This window comes from Mauremys reevesii, linkage group 16 (assembly GCF_016161935.1).
Source record: "Mauremys reevesii isolate NIE-2019 linkage group 16, ASM1616193v1, whole genome shotgun sequence".
NCBI lineage: Eukaryota > Metazoa > Chordata > Testudines > Geoemydidae > Mauremys > Mauremys reevesii.
Genome location: NC_052638.1, coordinates 20,439,671 through 20,462,700, shown reverse-complemented (window position 1 = coordinate 20,462,700; position 23,030 = coordinate 20,439,671). Strand labels below are relative to the sequence as shown.

General features: G+C 39.0%; 1 protein-coding gene across 1 annotated transcript in view; it reads right to left on the bottom strand.

Annotated features, from left to right (window-relative positions):
- ITFG1 (integrin alpha FG-GAP repeat containing 1) overlaps window positions 1-23,030 on the bottom strand; it is a 198,166-nt gene that overhangs the window by 172,383 nt on the left and 2,753 nt on the right. Inside the window, exons 2-6 of the mRNA XM_039503755.1 lie at window positions 21,182-21,251; window positions 20,148-20,290; window positions 18,426-18,483; window positions 17,159-17,233; window positions 3,490-3,584 (exon numbers count right to left, since the gene is read on the bottom strand). Of these exons, the coding sequence (XP_039359689.1) occupies window positions 3,490-3,584; window positions 17,159-17,233; window positions 18,426-18,483; window positions 20,148-20,290; window positions 21,182-21,251 (441 nt within the window). The remainder of the gene's footprint in view (window positions 1-3,489; window positions 3,585-17,158; window positions 17,234-18,425; window positions 18,484-20,147; window positions 20,291-21,181; window positions 21,252-23,030) is intronic.

Here is a 23,030-nt window from a genome sequence, read left to right as displayed (position 1 = left end):
CAGAGGCTCTCTTTAACATACTTTAAATCTGTTAAGCTGTTTACAATAATAGAGCTGTCAAAAATAGTTTAGCTGACTTCACTGTTTTAGCTACATGTGCTGTGAAAGGAAGTATTGAATATTCTAGGACAGGCCAGCACAACTCGTAAAGCAGCGAGGGCCATATTACTCGAAAGAAAACAGCTGAGGGCCGAACCCCTCCACCCTAGCGCTGCCAAAACACCCCCCCCCCCAAACACAACACACACACCCCAGTGCTGCCTGCCCCACGGAAACAAACCCTCCTTCCCCAACGCCGCCCTGCCGAAACAGCTGTGGGCCGAAAAGGAAGGTTTGGGGTGTGGGAGGGGCTCAGGGCGAGAGTAGGAGTGTGGAGGGTGAGGGCTCTGGCTGGGACTGGGGATAAGGTGTTTGGGGCGTTGGAAAGGCTCAGGGCTAGTGTAGAGGGTTGAGGGTGCAGTTGGGGGGGGGCGAAAGGTCTGGCTGGGGTGTGGGCTCTGGGGTGCAGGCAGGCTGCTCCAGGACAGGGGCCAGAGAGGAGGACTCCCCGCAGCCTTTTTTTTTTCCCTCCGCCGCTTTCTGCGCCCCTCACCCTTGGGGGGGGAGGGGGGGGCGAACCCAGCAGCCCCAACCCATTGCTTGCCCACGGGCCGCACAGTGAGCCCCCGCGGCCGCATGTTGTGAAGGCCTGATCTAACTCCTTACTGAACATGTGTGAATGGCTATTTTTCAAAAGGTGTATAACTTGGTCTGATATTGGTGGATTTTCACAGGAATAGCAGAGTCCAGTCCCTTCTTGAAATTTCAAGTCCCTACTCCAAAGCACAGGGGTACTAGAGCTTTTCAGAGAAAAGGTAGGCACTTTTTTTTTTTTTTTTAAATAAAAGCATAGGTAAAACATATCCCCCTTGCCTCATTCTCAGAAATAGCTAAACTATTTTGGCTGAAGTTTTCAAAAAAAAAAAAACCCCAAAAAAACCCCAAAACAGCTGCCTGTGGAAGATACCTGGCATTGGAAATTTTAACCCAAACAGTTGAAGTTTGGCAAAGTTATGAATAACTGAAAACAGGAAGTATAGAATGGAAGCATCAGGCAACCTTAATAATAGATAGTGTTTCTAACACCGCCTAAACTACTATAGCTAGTAGAGGAATTTACATCTTCTATATACCACCACCAAGCACATTAGCTACCTCCACTCTGTATATGATTTTGAGTGTTGCCAAGAACTAATCCTACCATTTGACTATTCTAGGCTAGCCTCTGTACTGATATGCACAAACAGAGAGAAGCCAAAAAATAAAACCATATACTGTACATAGATTTTAATATACCTTCCTAAAAAATAATCACCTTACAAGTTAGCTGCCACTAATAAAACATTCAATGCATAAGATTTATAGAATACGTTTAACAAAAATGGTCATTGCTGCAATATAATGCACGCTCACCATACTAACTTAATGTATTTAATTCTTCCAGTTTCAGTCTCACACAAAGACCTGGTCCAACAGTGTCTCAAAACTGCAAACGAAGGTCTGACTGTGAGCTAGAGCAGAAAACTTAGTGCCTGAGACTCAGAATGGAATTGTTTAAATTGACTTGTGGACTCTCTTCCTTTTCCCTTCACACTCAGATTACTAATTGAAATAGACTACCACACTTTCATTTCTTATTTTTTTCCCCAAAAGTGTATTTCATGCATTTATGAAAGTTACTTTATGAACAGAATACAGGCATCTACAAAGAGGATCCAGCAATTACAGTACTCATTTGATATGCAGGGAACCAAGGCAAAACTAACTGTGAATGAGGGAATGCGTTTGAACAGGTATTAGTGTACTAGACAATGTACCCATTATGGTCCCTAAAGCTAAATTATATGTTTAAACTCATACAACACACTGTATACAATTTGTAAAGCTAAAACAAGTTATGTATAATATGTGCATTTGTAAAACACTAAAATTTAAGTTATAAGATTCTCTATTCAGAAATGGAGGAATTATGCAGATAATAATGTAAATTAGAATTTCACACGTAATTTCCCATGCATCAGTGGTAGAACACACTCCAATATAGAGATTATAAAATGGAATGGATAAAGAGATGTTAATGGACCCCTTGTGCACCAAGTCACATATAAATCCGGTACCCTAAGCGATGAAAATAAGCACTTATAATTAAAGCAGCAATGTTTCAAGTATCAAGATAAGGGAAAGCCCACGACAGAGGCAGTTAACTACACAAGATTTTACACATGGTACTTTACAACACACTTGTACCGTCATATTCACAAAGCACAGATCTTATTAGTCTATATTAAAAATTAATGTGGGTTAAGGGGTTCTAATGTCATGAGAAATGTGATTACATTAAAGTTTCCCTTTTTAAGAAATGCAAAAAAAATATTAGTTTTGTCAAAGATGGTGACAATGAAGGTGGTAGCAAGGAGAACTAACATTTCAGCTATCTGCAGAAAACAAACTAGAGCAGGGGTCAGAAATCTTTCCGAAGTGCTGTGCCGAGTCTTCATTTATTCACTCTAATTAAAGGTTTTGCGTGCCGGTAATACATTTTAATGTTTTTAGAAGGTCTCTTTCTATACGTCTATAATATATAACTAAACTATTGTTGTATGTAAAGTAAATAAGGTTTTTTAAATGTTTAATAAGCTTCATTTAAAATGAAATTAAAATGCAGAGCCCCCCGGACCAGTGGCCAGGACCCAGGCAGTGAGAGTGCCACTGAAAATCAGCTCACGTGCAACTTTTGGCATCCGTGCCATAGGTTGCCTACCCCTGAACTAGAGACACTGTTTCTCTTCAACTTCCCATTACAGTGGGCACCTTTAACCAAGTATTCACTGTCACAAGCAGCACCTACAGTACCACTGGAGAATAAGAAATGTGGTTTTAACAGTGGCCACTAAATTATCTAGAGTTAGCTGTAGTTGCAACTTTTTTTTTTTTTTTAAAAGAGGAAGGATGGACTAAAGAACAAAAGAAAAGATGAAAGGTGTGCTGGCTGGGAGACATCTTTTCTAGAAGCTTTTACTACCCTTATTCAATTTGGCTGTCATTTTGAAAGAAACAGAGCCATTTAATTTACAGAAATCAGTGCCTTACATTCAAAAGCCTATCAAGTTTTGTAAAAACACTTCTTTGAATGAACAACACTTTCTGGAATGTCTTTAAAAAAAGACCAAACAAACCCAGCTATCAATAATATAATAGTTATAAATAAAATTAAAAGTAAATTACAAGTAACGAATTACTTTAAAAAGATCAACTAATATTAATAAGGCATCCATTAAATTAAATACACTGTAGTCTATTACATTCCTTTTATCATGTAATTTTTCTTTCCTGTCTGACAGCTCAAAAATCTATTGTTTATTATTATTGAATGCAATGGACCTGTTTTTTAAAAGCAACATTAGTATCTTTATAGCAATTAAATAAAACATTACAATATTTGTGACTCACCTGCAGTGAAGTCTCTATTCAAATCTATAAATGCATGAGAGTGCGGTATGTACATTTTACTCTTAGTGTCCAATGCAGGATGCCATGATAAATTCCTGAGAGAAAGAAAACAAAGCTATTCTTATGTGTTTACAATTTAGGACTTGTCAATCTTGATACCCCTCTTTAAAAGATTGTGAAACACACAGTTCTAGCTTTTTGTAGCAAAATTTCACTATTATTCAGTTTCATTATAGGTTTCATAATATACTGACAAATTCTTGACAATATTTACGTAAAATGCTGTCAATACAATGGCTTACCTTGGGTACTTTTAACCTTGTTTCTTGTAATACCTGGCTATTTAAACTAACTTGATTCAGACTAAACAAAGAATTACAAACACCCAAAGGAAATGGAGCATAGTTTCAGAAGTCTTACCATATTTAAAAAATAAATAAAAAATAAAACTCATTTTGCTTTCATAACTTGTTTTAATCACATTATTTTGTGAAGTCTTTACCTTGGTGGCATTGCTAAAGATCAACAAAACCACAAATAAACATGCTGTCAAAAGCAGTTTGTGCCTTTTATGTTTAAGCAAATTTGTTTTGCTAAAGAACTGAGTTTCCTTTAAACTATATACACACACTTGTATAAACAATGTATAAACAATACACCAGACAGGTTCTACAGTATCTGTGTACTGAAATATTAAAAATATTCTGAGGCTGGTAAGAGTACCCTGCATGAGAATCCATAACAAGAAATGGAATGGAGTTCACCGCATCACTACCAGGAAGCTTTCAGTATAAATGAAGAGCCACTGATTTCAAAATAAGCAGATTTGAAAATTACAATGTTCATTTATTTTAAACATTCTCAAATTGAATTATGATCATCATACAATCACACTAATGCAACATTTCATAAAAGAGAGAGTCATAAATAGTATTTTACGACTATGAATGATGAAAATACAGCAAATAAGGAGATATGTGTTTTGGTCCAAGATCGGTCAGATTTCCTTGGTGATCTTGGTCAGGTCACCTCTATGTTCTGCAGTTTCCTTTGTAAAATGGGGATAATACTTAACTAGCTACCTGCCAGCAGTGTTGAGAGGTTTAACTAACTAAACTTTATCAACTGTCTTAAGAGTCTCATGTGAAATGGGGCTGTAAAAGTATAATTATGCCTCCAAACATTACCAGAATATGGTGCTCTTATTTGAAATCTATTCAATGTGCCATTGAGAAAATATCTGTTTTTTTTCCATAATAAAATAGAAAGCCTCTCACCTAGTCTATCACAGTTAGACAAAAAAGCTAAAGTGTAATGTAATTAAGAAGCTGTGTTTAATTGGTAGTTTAATTGATAGTCATAGACAGAATAGTGAATAATATCAAAGTTGTATTACATTTTTCATTGTGACATCATTTTATAATTGCTTATAACTGACATTCTTTAACTGTTTGGGCTGAAGTTTTCCCATGTTCAATCTCTGCCTCAGATTTTTAATTTTAAAATTTTAGCAAAATTTTAGAGAACTGTTTGAGAACAAGGCTAGTGGAAAATAAGTAGTATAAGTTGCAGAAAACCACTACTTGCACAGCAGCACTTGTTAGTAGCTTGCACACTTCATTTATTGAATGCTCCCACTGCACTGTGCATCCGCCCTTGCTCTGCAGTGGCCACACAATGGTACACAAGCAAAATTGATCCTCCTTCCCTGATCCTCAGTGAAAGGTGCACCATGAGTTGAAAGTCTTCTCTTCTACCAACTGGTTATAATAATTCTGTACACTACACAAGACACACTCCTTATTGAGCAAGTCCCCATATCACTGCCCTCTGAGGAAAGCAAGTATTAGGTCTCTCCCAACTCTACCCCATTTCACAGGCAAAATCTAAGTTGCACAAGGTCACTTCTTGCAGAAGCTGTGAAGATAACCTGGTTCTGCAATGGGGAACTCAAGTCTCATTTACTTAGCCATGCTAGACAGAATCTGCCACATCCAGATGCTTGGTTATGCAGTCTGTAAAATGGGGCCACTTCCGCACAGTTAACCCACTGGTGAAGTTACATAACCCCTACTACTGCTGCCAAATAATGGAGTTAATGTTAATAACAGATAAGCGAACAAGTTTAATTCTGTTACTTCCTAATTTTGAGTGCCTGACTTGGCAACTTTAACATTCTTTTACCAGATTTTTGTAGAGTTATGTTACAGTGGATTAAGAGGTTTCAGGAACAAGCGTTACTTTACTTGACTGGCTTTCAACTAATTTTAATCAAGTTTTAAGTTTAATAATTAGAACTATATTATTCAAAGAGACTAAGGCAATATTATTCCCCTCCTTTGTTCCATTTTCATCCCTTTCTCTCTCAGATGCCTACATTTACCCTTGCAATCGTTTCAAAGAGGATGATTTGAGATCCTACATTCAAAAACAAAAAAAAATACACAGGGATGACCTTGGCCCAACATATCTGCTTGGAATAAAGGACCATTTGTTAAGTTGTTCCAGAATTCTGAAACACGGTATTTTAAGTTATAGGAAAATGAATTAGCAGGAGCTACTCTAGTTACCTAAGTAATGTGTTATGAAAATAAGTAAAGAAACACTCAGGCTGCAACAAAGTGCATATACTAAAATTAATGGGAATATAGATCTGGGAAAGCCTAAAATAATCCGTCACAACAGTCCAGTCTGAAATTCACGCTGTGCAGTTAGGCGTCTATAAATTACCCAATGTATGAACCATAAATCACAATAGCATCATATCAAGTCAGAACAAGGTACAATAGCAGAATATTTCTCAGACAATGGAAAAATCTCCTTCATTTGATACAATAGTTTAAAGGGGAAGAACCAAAACAACTTTGAAATCTGACAAGTTACAAACAGACTGTAATGCAGTTACTATTAGTCAGAAGGGGTCTGCTTGTACTCCCTAGGTTCAGTCAGAAGTGGGCAGTAATGGCTTTCTTTGGTAAGGGCCATTTGTTGTGAAATTATTTGCACACTAGGATCTGTACAACAAAAACAGCACCTCAAACCCGGCACTCCAGGCAGTCACCTGCCCCTAAATTCAGCCCTTCCTAGAACAGCCATTTGGAGTTCTTTATTGGCTACTTTCAGGACACAATACAAATCTCAGGTATTTGGCAGGCTTGATGTTGCCTGTTTTGTGGCCACCTCTTTGTTTACTATTCCTTACTTTTAGTATGAAATTAGCATTGATTCCTTTCATCCATCATGGGATGACTTCCTCAAGAGCAACTGGATTAACCTTTGTCCTATACCATTGGTTCAGATTAGCTGCATATTTGAATAGTTACCTCTTCAGACTGATTTTACAGTTTTATATTGTTTTATATTGTTTTGCTCATATCAACAAAAGAGGCACTCAATACCAAATCACATAGCATTGAGTGTTAGGGGAACTAATGCTCAAGAACCAGTACAGAGAAACATGAAACCAGGGAATAGGAATCCAATGTAGCCTGCCCCAGATACCAGAGACAGCAACTAACACAGTACCAAGTAACAGTACCAAGCCAGGCACTGCCTTATGACTTGGTTCCTACTTTTCTCCTTGGTGCAGAGGAAGGAGAAGTGTGCTGCAAATGGAGTCCCCTCATCTCAAGGAGCTTGCTGCATGGAATCAACATCAAAGTTGGTGCACTCAATAAAACCAATCTCTTCTGTCTCATGCTGCTATACTTCTGGGAATGTGACCACAAAGGTTTACAGCAACCCTCAGGATCATAGCTTGCTACCTGAGACAGCTTTGTTGAGTTCCTGAGCATAAGACTAAATCTGGGCAAAGAGCCCATCTGACTTCCAGTGACTACTCTGCACATGGACGCTGGATCATCACCTGGCAGCCTCACCAGTGCCCCAGCTGTAAAAAGAAGAGGGTATTTTACTGGTATTTTCCAGCCCCCAAACTTTATCAACTTCTACCAGATGTTGGGTAAAATTAATCATAAGGGAGTTCAAAAAGCTACACACATTTCACTGAGTCAAAATACGGAATTTGAAATGTATTATATATTTTATAAACAATTAAGATTTCTACAACTGACAATGTGTTAAACAAAAATAAACTTTAATTATTGTACTTCAAGAAAAGTGAGTTTGTCTATATAAAGGCCATTTAATAGTTTTCTATAGCATCCACATCCAGGGAATGGTCAGTGTTACCTGTATAAGATAATGCTGCGTGATGCCACACTGGGCCTGTAAACTGCACCAACCGACTTTCCAATGTACTGGGGGGTTCTCAACCCCCAGCTCTGCCCCAGGCCCTGCCCCCACTTCACCCCTTTCCCCCAAAGCCCCACCCACCTTTTCCCACCTCTACCCTGCCTCTTCCTACCCTGTTCCGCCCCCTCCCCTAAGTGTGCCACATCCTTGCTCCCCCCACTACAGCCTCCAAATGCGCGATGGGTGGGATGATTGGCTGCCTTCAAATTAGAGTAGGAGCATGTTTCTGGACCCTGCTGGCCACATTTTTGGGGCTGAGAAAAACTTTTTCTCCTGACTATCAGATTGGCCTGAGAGATGTGGATTTTTTAACCTTCCTGTCAGCAAGCCAGAGATCCGGTGGGTAGTTTAGGTAGTAAAGTGGTCATGTTTTTGAAGCTCAACATATGACCAGTGCACATGTGATTCACCTCATGGATGAACTGGAACTGAAATAAGGATTAGGGGAGGACATTTTCTAAAGATGGTGGCAGAAGAAGAGACAAGGGCTCCTAATGGTTGGTACAGCAAGGAGCCAGCCATCCCCACCCACAGCATATCCTCAACCCTTGTCTGAGGGGGAGGGTGGTGGAATCACAACAGTGTTGCTGGAACCAGGTTAAAGGTCTAGAGACTGCAGGAATGGTAGTAGCCCAGACTAAGGGCTAGTCTTCATTGGCAATGCTAAAGTGCAGCCATGGCAGCGCTTTAGTCACAGCAGAGTGCTGGGGGAGAGCTCTCCCAGCACTCTAAAAAACTCACCTCCACGAGAGGCCTGGCTCCCAACGCTGGTGCAGTTAACAATGGCACTTTACAGAACTGAAACTTGCTGCGCTCAGGGGGGTGTTTTTTCACATCCCTTAGTGAGAAAGTTGCAGCGCTGTAAATTGTGTAGAAAAGCCCTCAGATGGTGCAGATTACAAGAGGAAGGTATGCACCAGAGTCACTGCTTGATAATTTCCCAGATGTTAAGTTAGTGAAGTTGCAGCCTAGTTAGGTCACATTCCTTGTAGGTCTTGTCCTTTTTTCCCTTCAATGAATAAATACTACACTTCCAAATAAGTCTGGACACAATCTAGCAACGAGAACTGAGTTGCAAGAAGCAGGGTACGCTTAACTCAGGTAATGCAATGACCATATTTAAAGTGAATACTGAACACTGGCAGTTTCAGCTTTTAAAGCTCTTCCTCCAATGCCTTCTTTATTGCTACTTTCCACAGGCATGACTATTTTTTGTTATCTAAAAGAGTATCTTTGAATGAGAGACACAGAACCACTGTTTCTGTGAATGGCTTGCCAATTACAGAACCTCCTCCTCTTTTTTCACTCCTCACTGCTCAGCTAACACAGGGCTCCATCCTTGATGATGACTATCCTCGTTCTCTTATCTTCTGCTCTTGCTTATACATATACACCCTACCCCCTTCTCTTTCTACTGCTCCTGCAAGAAGAAAGTATTGGGTATTCACCAGCTCATGCAAAAAAAAAATCTGTTAGTAGTCTATAGGCCACAGGATTCTTTGCTGCTTCTACAGAACCAGACTAACACGGCTACCCCTCTGATACCTGTTTCACTCAAGTGGGTTTCCAAATCATTTCACAGATCCACCTATCTTCTTCAATCTAGAAAGACTTCATATTTGTAAAGTTACTCTGGTGGTAACAGTTACAATTCAGAGCAAAGGTGACCTGCTCTCCTTTGAGCTCAGATTAGTGTAACAAAAAGGGAGAAAATCAAGTCTTGTATACAGAAGTTTTTGATTAAAACATATTGTTCATGTCAATCTCTGAAAACTAAACTTTCTACCCATGGATCATACTTTCAAATGGAAACTACAAAGAAATTATTTAACAGAACTAGAAAAAAAATACCTGTGATTACATAAATTGTATTTAATATGGAAATGTCTGAAGATTGTACTGTAGGTGATCATAGAAAACAGCTGCCTTAATTCACCGTGAATAGCTGCTTTTTGCTACATTTCTACTCCTTCATGCTGCAATTTGTTTAATTAGGGGGGCTTATTTCCAAGCACTTATTAAAACGTCCACATCACCATCCTGGTTCATGTTTTTCAATCAAACAAATATCCAGAAATATTTCCAAGCTTTAGGGTTCCAGCATGGCAAGCCTTTGAAAGGACGGTGTTTGAATAAGAAGTTATTTTTCATATACAGAAGTCTTAACTATTACATTTGGTAAAAATCCAACTCAATGTTAATCAGACACTACATGATGGGTGTTGTTAGTGATTCAGTTATTTCAAACATAGCTCTAATTAGGTTTTCCCCAACACCCAATATAGTTCTGTAATTGTAAGGGTTCAGATCAGCAAATATCAGTATCCAAAAGTGTATCTTCCACAGATTTAAGATTTAACTATGAAACTTTGAAACAAAATCATCCTGTCCAATTAAAAAAAAGATGTAAATTATATTCCAGAACATTTATTTCTAGAGAACTATACAACAATTGAGAAAATGGAGAATTGTTAAAATCTCCATTACAAGCCTAAACATTTTCCATTAAAAACTAAACATTGGTTTTGTAAGGAAATAAAATAAAGCTACATTTTCCAAACATTATCAAACATAGATTATATTCTGACCTATAACATTCAACCTTCTTTTGAACTATTAATATATTTCTTTGTACCAACACGGTGTTATAAATATTTCTTCACAGAATATTAACTGTGCTGTTCTCCTAGAAAGCTGATAAAAATCTTCCGATATAATTAGTGCAAGGTTACACTTACTGTCATGAGCACCTTTGGGGGGAATTTTAAGGCTTTGTTCCATAAATCAGATTTAAATAAAAGTCATCTTGATAAAATTCAAGCAGCGATTAATGGTCAAAAACATCTCTCTTAGAAGGGCATAAGAACTTCCAATTATACCTTTGAAGGATTTAAAAATAATCAAAATATTGTTTCCAGTCCTATACTGTAATTCTTTGTTTATCAAAAAAGATCTATAAATCTTCAACTAACCCTCTAGTAAAGGGAAATGCTCTTATTGAGAATGATATTAAAATGATGCTACTAGCAACGATTACATTTTAAGTACATGGGTTACAGATTTTCTAAAACCTCTCACTGTCAATCTTTGACAACAACATATCAGACTAATATCAAGATTAAAAAAATTATTTAATTATACACTGCTTAAGGTCCAGGAAGATGAAAGTTAGAACAGCTGATGTACTGTTTCTATGGAAACAGGTATAATCTGATTGACTTTTCTAGTTCTAATGGACTTCTCTTGACATAACAGCTAAAAAATGCCCCAGGGAAATTCAAAACACTTCACAACAAACCATTTCTTTTACAGTGATGAGCATCAGTGTTGATTATACACACAAACCCCCTCCCGCAACAGCTGTCAGAGACTAACTACATCTGTAATTTACTACGCAGCAAATGTCATTGTACGTTTTCATCTTAATACAAACTACTAAATAGATAATCAGATATTAACTGGAACTTTGTAGTATTATCTAATTTAAACTAAAAAACAGGAGGTGTGAACAGAAGAGGGGGCTGTACCAGTGAAATGATGTAACAGTAATGCACAATTGATCTAAGAGCCTGTGTGTCCTAAACGCCTAATGAAATTGACACAAATTGAAAGAACTCAGCACATGAGAGGATCAGACCTAAAGATGCACATATTAGTACATAGGTGCCTAAAGCAAAGTACTCACATTACTATTAGTGGAGGCAACCAAGTTTGAATTTTTTTTGCTTGGGTGTGAAAGAGTGAAATGTGTTCATTTCTACTTTCACAAACCAAGTTGCTATCTATGTTCTGATTGTAGAATCTTGTTTTGCAGTTATTTCTTTTCTTCCACTGGTAATGAGTTAGGTGATATATGTTATCTGTACAGGGTAGCAATATAATAGGCAGAGAATACAGCTTGATTTTCTAAATAGGTTAAGACTTGTTCAACAGGTATTCCCCTTAACCTTTGTGCAGGCAAAGTGTTAAATTTTCCATTTTACTGAGTTAAAGTAAGTACACCCAAACTAAATAAACTTTATACTAATCATGCAGTATCAATTGCACAGTCAGTCAAATTCTCTTTAGAAAATTAAAACTTTAAATTAAATTGTTGGGTACAAACTAAATATTGCATATTTAAATGTACTAGAATGTTTATACAAATTACTTTAGCTGGTCATTTCCACATTTTTAAACACATGTAATATTACTGTATTATTACTGTTTTGTTACTGTAATATTCTCTGTAAGTTAAGAAAGCCCACAAAACTTCAAAAAAAAATTGAGAAAAAAGAAAATATACAATGGGTTGGGGGTTTTTCATGTACCAGGCTACTAGCAATTCACATAGAAAGCTTCATGTGCTGAGCTCAAAAGAGTTCACAAAGAAAACTGTGATGGGCTAAAGTTCACAGAAGAAAAGCAGCATATATAGCCCTCTCCTGAGGAAATCCTGAGCCGCACACAAGAGTGGGCTGTCTCTGCTGCTTTTCTGCTGCATAACTTTTGATACTCCCCCACCTTCTGCAGATCTCGGGAATCCTGCAGAAGAGAAGTAGAAGTGAGAACCAGAGCTAATTTGGGTAATCCAGGAACAGGGCCGGCTTTAAGCCGATTCGCCCGATTCCTGGGAATCGGGCCCTGCACCTTTGGCACGTTTTTAATTGTTTTTTTTACTTACTCCAGCTGCCGTCTCTCTGCTCCGGGGTCTTCTGTGGCCCCGCTCCCCTGACCAAAGCGCAGACGGGAGAGCGGCTGCCCCACAGCCTCGCTCTCCCAGCTGCAGCTCCGGCCGGAGCGCGGCAAGCCCCGTGGCCCCGCTCTCCCAGCTGCAGCTCCGGCTGGAGCATGGCAAGCCCCGCGGCCCCAGCTGGAGCTCCGGCCAGAGTGCGGCAAGCCCCGCGGCCCCAGCTGGAGCTTCGGCCGCAGTGCGGCAAGCCCTACCCTGCAGCCCCGCTCTCCCAGTTGGCGCTCTGGGGTAGCGGGGGGCTCCGGGGACTATTTAAAGGGCTGGGGCTCCAGCTATCTCTGCCACCCCGGTTCTTTAAATAGCCGCCGGAGCCCCGGGTTGCCCCTATGCATTCATCAGGGCTCCCGCAGCTATTTAAAAGGTCTGAGGCGGGGTAGAAGCAGGGGAGCCCCGGGCCCTTTAAATAGCCCCCAGAGCCCTGGGATAGAGGGGGTCTTGGGGGCTATTTAAAGGGCCAGGGCTCCAGCTGCCTCTGCTGCAGCCCTTGCCTTGCCCTGCCTGCACCAGCTCTGCCCCCCCATGCCTGCAGCCAGCTCTGCACCCTGTGCCCACAGCCAGCCCCTGCCAAACCCCCTGCCCTGTCTCCAGCCAACCCCTGCCACACACCCCTGTGGCCCTGCCCAAAGCCAGCCAGCCCTTCACACACCCCTGCCCGCACCCAGCCCTGCACCCCCTGCTCTGTCTCCAGCCAACCCCTGCTGCACCCCCCTGCCTGAAGCCAGCCAGTCCCACAATCCTCTGTCTCCAGCCCTGACAACCCCTGCTGCACTCCCCTGCGGCCCTGCCTGAAGCCAGCCAGCCCACCCCACACCCCCGTCTCCAGCCAGCCCCACACCCCTTGCCTTGCCTGCAGCCAGACCCTACCTCCAGTCAGCCCCTGCCCTGCCTCCAACCAGCCCCATGTCCACTGCTGCCCTGCAGTTCCCAGGGCAGTAACCCTGCATACCTGCTTCAGTGAGGGAGGGCAGGGAGCAGCTGGGACCCACACATGTGCACACCCCCAGGGATTGGCGGTAACCCACACATGTGAAACGGCGTTCATTAATAACCAATCAACAGCATATATGAATCAATGTACATAATACATAATTTTATTATTTATATAGTTATGGAAAGTAAATAATAGAAGGAAGAAATGAAAGGCTTTTTTTTTTAGTCATCCCTGCCAGGGCCCCGCCAAAAATGTTCGAATTGGGCCCCGCACTTCCTAAAGCCGTCCCTGTCCAGGAACTCTGGTTGTTAAGAGTTTTGCAAGTTACAAGGTGCAGTATGGACCATGCAAGAAGAACATTAGCTTATATCGCCAACCAGTTTAATGCTTCAGTTCTTCAACTTTTATGTGCACAAAACTCTGATGAACTCAACTCATTGAAGTTAAGTGCAGGACTGTCTAGAGAATTTTAATGCATTTATCGTTAATTAGTTTTAAATTTGTGAAGTTAATTACCCAAAAGTTGTTGGTTTTATACCAGTGGTTCTCAAACTTTTGTACTGGTGACCCCTTTCACATAGCAAGCCTCTATTTAAACACCATTATAAATGATGGAGGCAAAGCAGGGTTTAGGGTGGAGGCTGACAGCTCGTGACCCCCCATGTAATAACCTTGCAACCCTCTGAGGGGTCCCGACCCCCAGTTTGAGAACCCCATGTTTAATACCTTGTTCTAAGTTATAAACTAAGTAATTATGGATTTTAAAAACAGAATAAGTACAAAATGAATCTGATCTGAGTATGAATGAGTAATGTAATGTGCAAAATGAATCTGATGTAAATATGAAACAAATTACATTATTCAAGCCTTCTCTGTGCTGCATGTCTTTCCTAGCACTTCTCCAGTCACAACCAAAAGTCACATGGTTCAGCCAACTCTAACCCCTCCTTTCACTAACTTCTCTCTTTCTGCTTCAAATTCAAAAACTTTATTCTACCTTCTAAGCTTTATACAATTTTGCCTCTACCTACATCTTTGATCATCTCCCAGTTTTCCTAGTCATGACCTACACGCAGCTGCTTTTAATATTCACAGTTCCTTCATGTTCACCTCCAATAATCACCTTGGTCCCCATGCATGCAGTCCCCTAAACCCAGAAAAAATTCCCTGATCACATAGGCCATGTAGCTTCTCTTTCCTCCTTCAATTCTCCCTTAAAATCCCTTTCTGCTATCTTTCCAATTTGTACCATACTCTTGTAAAAGGTAAAAGTGTAAATTCTGAGTTTGAGCCTAATTGCCTAATATAGAGATCTCTATTCTATAGAGACTTCAGACTTTCTATCTTCAATGAGGTTCCTCTATCTAGAAACCAGAACACTTTCCACATATAATTTGGTAAAGAATATGAAGTGTAGGCCCTACATACCCTACTTAACAGTTGTTCATGGAAGGGTCATGCTAGTAACCCAGACTCCAATTGATGTGCCTGGTAAGTCCCAGTCACAGTAGATATTACTAGCTCAAGTGATCCTTTTCTTCACCAGGTAGGATATATAAACTAGCACTTTGGAAGGGTGAACAGTCTGTGAGCTGCTCCTCCAATTTCTGAAGCTCAGAACCAGGACCATGTTTTAAGTATCTGAGAGCATACTGTGCCAAATAGGTTTTTTATCTAAATTTCCAAAGAAAAAGAATACCATTTATTTACTATTGGTTTTCTTAGCTAACTTCTCATTCTCATTTTCCCTATAGGCATTTTTTTTTTAAACTGTCTCTACCATTTGATGGGGATGCACGTTCTTTTATCCTGCTTTTACTGTATTAGCCATGTCTACAACATATTCTAATCACCAAAGAAAGTCCTTTGTTCAGGGTATAACCAGAAATCCCAGATCAAGTTCAATTTTTTATTCCAGTATTCACTAGCAAGTCTTGTAGTGAAACCAGCTTTTTATTAAAGAGATTCATATTCTGTTCCACTGCTCTTGAAATGCTAAAACATGAGACACACAACTATAAGTTTGCAGTTATACAGATATAGGAAAGGGCTTTTATTTTTTCACTGCTGTGCTAATTCTGAGGAAAAATGCATCTCTCTTCCTTGCTAGATCTCTGTTCTTTTAAGACAGGCCTTCACTTGAAGCTTGAGGTTTTTTATCTAAATTCCCAAAGAAAAAGAATTCAGTTCTTTACTATTAGTTTTCTTGAAGCTTGAAGTATTTGGGGGTATGATTCCCAGGTTGAGATGACATTATTGCAATAGCTCTTATAGAACTGGCACACTAAATATAGCGTCTATCCTGGGTAACATGGGAGGGGGAAGGGGGAAGAGGCTACTCACCCCATATATCTACCATTCAAGACCCTAGGCATATACTCTCTTATACATAATAGTTTCTCTATGCAGATATATTTTACTTGGTAAACATTAGATACTGTAATGATAGGTGCTATAGAAACCCCTAAAAAAAAAAAAAGATAAATAAATAAAATAAAAAGGTTAGAGAACAGTCTTGGGATAATTAAGTCAAGTTGTTTTCCCTGCAAATATATAAGATTAGGAAAAGAAAGATATAAACTGTATCTGAATAAATATGGAACTGTTAATTCTGACGCATACATTCTCCCTACATCAACACACCCACCTAACAGTATTTAAAAACGAGTCAAATAAAGCTTTTAAAACAAAACAACCCCCCCACAAATTTGGAAGTAAATGTTCTCTTGTAAACTGCCTCTTGCTTAAATAAGGCAATTTCAAAAGCTAAAATTCTACAAGGTATTACTGCACGGGAATTAGTATTGAATATTTAAAAGCAAATAAAATAAATTAAAAAATGGAACAACTTAACATTTTCATATCACGCATTTGTTTTTTTGCTGTAGTGTAGGCGGAAGGTGCAGAAGAGAGCCCCAGCCTATTTTAATATAGGAGACTACTTCCACAAGGAACCAACAAGTAAGTGGAAGAGAGGAAAAGAAAACAAGACAATTATAGACTTAGTCCAACAGTAATCGCTATAAACAAAAACCAACAGCATTCACTCAGTTAAAATTTGTTCAAAAGGTTTCAGGCAACACAATATCAGGAACAAATTTCATCTTTAGGCAATATTTTACCATTAATCTCTGAACCAGCCAAGTGTACCTCTGTATAGGTAAAAAATATACACACTTTATGCCTCAACCTGAGCACATGAAAAATATTGCACATTTTTCATGTCTGTTTCCTAATCAACAGTGCCCACTGGTATCTGCTGACATTCTTTTGCATTTACATGAATGGAATCTTGTGGTGTATTAGACCAAATATAAGTTATAGGCTTCAGTGTGTACACAGATGAGTCTTTTTTTTTTTACATATTTGTATAGTGCCAATCAAAAAGACATTGGCATCTATGTTCTACAAAAATAAGTGAAATTGAATTCATTACCACTGTACACCATAATAACTGCAAGAAACCACCATGTACGTTCTCATATCAGCCACCATTACTCAAGTTTTAGGTTCTTGAAACCGCCACTGAATATCTAGTTTATTACACAGAAGTGCACAGAAATTAGATCCTATGTGCCACAGAGTACACAGAACATTGCTCCTAAGATATCAAGAGGAAGAGGGTCAAAACAAGAGCTCCATGTCTGTACACCAGATGCACTTACACTGACAGTCTCTTCTTGTTGGTGTGCCAACAATTGATATAAAAATTCACGTTACATGCTAGTAAATAAGTAAACATTTTAGCTTACCTGCCTATCAGTATCTGAGGCCTATCTGATTCGTTTGTGACACCAAAGACATCAGGAATTAAATCACCATTGAAGCTGAAAATGTAAAAACAGGCTGTGTCATCTTATCCTTCATTAACAATTTTCAGTCTGACTATTATAAATCATCCCTTTGTATTTGGGACTCATAAGAACTTTATTCTGTGCATTCTTCTATGAAGATTCAGTTCTAATCTGCACTACAGTAGATCATCAGAGTTATGAACAGAGTTACAAACTGACCGATCAACCACACAGCTCATTTGGAACCAGAAGTATGCCATCAGGCACCAAAAGGGGGGAGGGGGAAGCAAATACAGTGCAATACTGTGTTAAATGTAAACTACTAAAAGATAAAGGGAAAGTTTAAATCAATACACCCACAATCCCTACTCTAACCAGACCTATTAAAATGATTTATTAATTATCTCCCAGCCACCATCCTTCTAGCAGATCTCTCCACCTTTCTCCTCAACCCTCCTACCTTAACAATCACCACACAAGTCCAATCAGTTGTGGTACCCACCCTACTTCTCCTAGGTCAATGATGACTTCTAAGCTTGCCTACAAACACACACTGAAGTAAACAGCCTCAGCAAACATGACATTTGAGTTCACTAATCACTGTGGCTGTGCAGAAGGGCTGCTTATTTTAGGTTACAAAGATGACATACCATACATACTCGATCATAAGCCGGTTTGTTTATAAGCCAACCCCCCCATGAGACTATGACAAGAGATAGAGACCTCCTGAGAGGACCTGGAGTACTATGAAACCTACTAGGGGCCTATGTTGCAGACAAGTATTATCTCGTAAGCATGCATGTAAGCTGTTTATTGTTTTCTCTGTAATGCTTTTGTTCTGAATAAATACTTGGTTTTATGAACACTGGCTGGTGTTTTATGAACACTAATCACTTGTTAACCCTGTCCTTGTCCCTGAGAGACCAGGACTGCAGATACAGAATTAAAGACAGATCTGTTGAGGTGATCACAGTAAATTGCTGCCTAAATGCCTGGTCTAGAGGCTGCGAGTCACGAGACTTCACCTCAAGGAAATGCGACAGCCTGCAGCAGGGATGATTTTGTGTTGTGTTTTTAGTATCGGGCACATTTCAGACGTAAAATATTTGGTGTTTTAATTTGACATTGTTTAACAAACTAAACACTTAAACACTAAATATTTAACATTTATGTTCCAATTTATTTCTGCAAGTTTTGTTCAAGGTAAGATGTCATACATACTTACTCCATAATTAGAGGCTCATCATGAAAAGTTTTATTTAACACAGTCTTACGATTAGAATCTGAAAACAGAAAAAGCATTCACTTGATTAAATTGCACACATTTTGTGACAGTAAGACACCCAGCCATCTTTAATATATTCTTTATTAACTTTACGTCTTCCAAAGGTATTTAGAGATTTTGTTTTTTGGCCAGTGATTTTGTTTTTCGGCCATTGTCGAAAACACAGCCAGCCTTCAGCACAAACAATATAACTGACTGCTTTGAGTTCCATGTAAATTCTAACTGCCAGCACAAAAAAGAAAGGCAATTCAAAGACCCAGCTCTGGAACTTACCTATCCATAGCCTTGTGCTGGCTCAACAAAATTACAAAAATAACCCTTACCACAAAAGTCAATTTCTACCTAGGTTAGTAATCTTATAAATTAATAATAAAATGTAGATTGAAGCAAGTGAAAATGAGTTTAATAAGGATAATCTGGACCTGCTGGGACAAAAGCATGTGCAGATATAACATTTGCACAAAATGTACCTGAAAAGTTTTCTTGATTCACTGTGTTATTTAAGACTGTAGCACAAGGTAAATTGGAAGGAGTAATTATCAATGAGAAGACTATGTGGAAGTGTAAACTGGCTGGGTGTCCTGCACTGCTCCCCCCACAGACCTCTCAAACCCCACATCCAACTGTCCCTGGCATACCTCTGTCCATCCCTGCTCAGAGCAGTCAGTTATATTGTTTCCTTTCACCCTGCACTTCCATTTGCTCCCATCTTCTGTCCCCCACTTCCTGGGTGTGCACTAGTACCCCACCCTTCCATCTTCCACACCTTCTATCTCGTGTAGGTATATAACGTTTCCACTAACACCAGTCTATGCCTCTCATTCTCCAAGCTCTCAAGGTCCCTTGAATCCCCTCTCAGCCAACTGGCAAGGAGGCCTGCATCTTCCTGTTTGTGCCTCACTCCATGTCAACCCTTCATATTCCTCTCAAATCCTCTTATCATCTCATGTCCTCTCCTGGACATGCTCTAAACCATTTCCCCAGTCTGCTACTTCACAATCCATTCCCCCCACTTCTGACTCCGCCTGGCAGCAACAGTACCTGAAGTCAGTAGCAGCTTGATTTATACTTGACAAATATTGACTGTTTAAACATTACTTCTAAGACTCTTTAGCGTTCCTGTCCCTCCCTAAACCTGCCCCCTAAATGCTGCTTCTCAGCAAGGTCAACAAAAATCGAATAAACTTGGAATTTCTAAACCAAACCATTTTATTAAATGTCATGAGCCCAAAAATGTTAGGATAATGTTGACAAATGAAGGAGAGGTAAATTTTCATAATACTGTATCTTATTTCTTACGCATCTTCCCCAGAGAAACTTTAGCCTAGGATAAAAATAATTATTGTTAAGGATGTGGGGAAGTTGGGAGAGGGTAGAGGCAGCGGGGGATGGGGGGAGGAAATCTGGTTTATATTAAAAAAAATAGTTCCAACTTGAACTGTGAATTGGCTATTGCTACTCCATTAAAAAAAAAAATCAGTCTCTTTTTAACCCTCCTAGCCACTGTAGTTCTATTCCAAAGTTTTATGCAGATGTGAAACTGAAGATCTGCTATAGATGCTTGATCAGTATTTCTGTTATAAACACAAATAATAGTTATGTTGTCCAGTAAGTTATAACTTAAGTATTTTTTTTTATTATTTAACAGTAACACCAACTTACCTAATGTTTGATTGCGTCCCCAGAAAATAATAACCGATAGTTCATCAGTGACATGATTTTGTGGTTGTGTTGTCAGAAGGACGTCCATTTGTGAATCACCATCATAATCTCCAGGAACCACACTGGTTATTACACCCTGATTTCTACAATTATAAAATTAAACATTTAAATGTGCAAATGGATGTGTGATTAAAATCTGTGGGCCCCTAAAATATTGAACATCTATAGACTAATAATTTATTTTCTTTTTGTAATGGGTAATATTACATGAAATTTTGTAGGATGAAAGTTTTAGCCCTAAGTCTTGGCAGACATTCTCCAACCCTATCTTATACACTCTTTCTCACACTCCCCAGTACTTACAAAACCTTACTAATTCCATACCATAGCAACTTATCACTGCAGGCCCTTAAAAGCTCTATTTTAGACACAAGGAAACCTAGTGTGATCCCAGTAGCTAGATCATAAAACATGATGTCTAAGCAGTAGGGGCCGGAACTGTAGTTTGCAGCTTCAGAAAGCCCCATCTTTTCTCCTTCACTGTCTTAGTCCTTCTTCTTTTGTTTTACATGCACGTATGAAAGATGTAAATAAGGATATTCAGTTTTCTGTGCACACAATAGGTGGGCATTTGTACGGAACTGGAAATTAGGCCCATATTCTGCATTAAATAAGTGAAGCTGAGATTGTTTCATCCATTTTAGAAGGAAAAGCAAAAAAAGGAAATGTATCTATAAATCCTATAGATTACAAAGTCCTTATTTCCCCACTTTCTCTCAGAGGATGCATAAAATCTAAGCAAGTACAAAAAATACCAAATGGCCTTTCATGACATGATTCAGCAAGTTCATCTTTCAAGTTTAAACTTGAATTCTATGGACAAACTGAACCATGCAATTAAACAGACAAAAAAAAACAACCCAGAAAGAATCCTAATCATGCTCCCAATGAATCTTGCTTCCAATTTAGTCAGTCTTAACCAAAATGAATGTTTCCATTACATCATCATTAAGATATTACCTATCAATACTTACATTGACAACTTGACTTTGGGTTTAAAATACGGCTCCTTTTGGTCTGCCAGAAAGATAAGTAATTCATTGCCTGAAAAGGAAGCATATAGATAGCATTAAATTAATGAATAAACCCTATTAGACATTGGTTTTATGAGAATGAACATAAAATTTACAAGGTATGGTTGAGACTGTTTGCACCTCCAAATATAATTGCTCTTCCCAGCTAACGAAGAAATATTCAAAGGTGATCAAGTCTAATTTCCTTCTGCTTCAAAAGAGAGGTAGTAGGGGAATATTGTTTTTCCATCAGGGCACTGTGAGCTGCATTTCAAATTGAAGTGAACTTAACACCGAAAACCCCCACATTCTTGCTCCAGTCACATCCAGATGCTTGATCCAGGTTTTTGAAGCAGCTATCAGAGCAGCTATCCTGGGTTTTAGTCAGTGGAACTACAGGGGCAAAAACTGCCTAGATTCAGAAGGATCCAGGTGACTGTTCTGGGTTTTTGTGGTACTGCTCCACCAGGGTCTGGATGTATTTGACATACCTGAAGCAGCTAGATTTCTTCTCTATTTCTGCAGTAGAATTAGAGATGTTGGGTCTGAAAATTGGCTAGATAGAAGTGCTAATTTTGTTTTTTTGCAGTGCGTTGCACCAGTATACTTTGCAATCTAGATATTCTTGATGCAGTAGGAGCAGCTAGACTTCTTCTCTATTCTGATGATAGAACTTGAAAGCCAGAGTTAAAACAAACAAACCACCACCCCCCACCACCAGTAGGACACATGTTTCGCCAGCTTTTATGTTTAGCTCTGGTGTAAGAGAAAGTTCTTTCTCCTTCCAGATATCTTGGGGAGTGGGAAGCAAGGTGTCACACAGTCACTCTAGTCTGAAACTAATCTAGAAAATGGACACTCAATCCAAAGACAGTATTCTAGAAGCAACACTTGGCTGCCGAAAGTACCCTGAGAATTACTGGAGCTGGCACTGCTCCTGGAGCTCTAGTGTTACAGTACCTCCAATGTGTAGCAGCCTGCCCACCAACCCCTCTTTGTACTGGTCTTCAGATAACTATTAGCCAAAAAAAGCTGTGTTATTTTAGTATTTTTCAAGCCTTGTGTCAATGATATCTAAAGTTCAGATATTTTAAATAATTCAATTTGAAATAGCAATACTTATTTATTTTAGATGGACTTTTTCAGATAATGCCAAACCAGAAAAGAGGAACATGCATATACAATTCTGCTGTGCAGCAGAAAGCAACCATAAGTTAGTCATCTTATGTAAAACCTTAATGTTTACATACATATATATGAAAAATAATGAGCCAAACATCAAATATCTTCTAATACAATCACACAATTATCTGTATTCCTTTTAACTCTAAAATAAAACGTGTTCACTGCATATTCCAGCTGAGTACTTCCATACAGCCATGTTTAGGACTGCTAACATTTAAACACTCCAACTAAACTTCTAAATTAATTCACACCTTTGCTGCTGCTATTGTATATTTGGGAACAATTTTCTGAAAAGTTGAATGAGCAGAACACAACTCCAGTCATTTGCAGGGTAAATATCTTATAGCTGTGAAGGACAAAAACTTCCATTTTTAACATGGCAGTTTGGCATCTGCAAAAAGCACTGAAATTTGATTAGAAAATTATGTATTTTGCCACTTCTATGTATCCATGATTTCCCAATTTCCTTTTTTAGCATGAAAACAAGTCTTTCATCTCAACTTCAGTGGTTTGATTCTGATGTAAATATGCAGTAGTGATCGGATATTGTTACAATTTGGCAGCTGTTATGTGGCCTAAATGAAATTTAACCCCAGCAGATGGACTTTCTTATCATAAATTATTA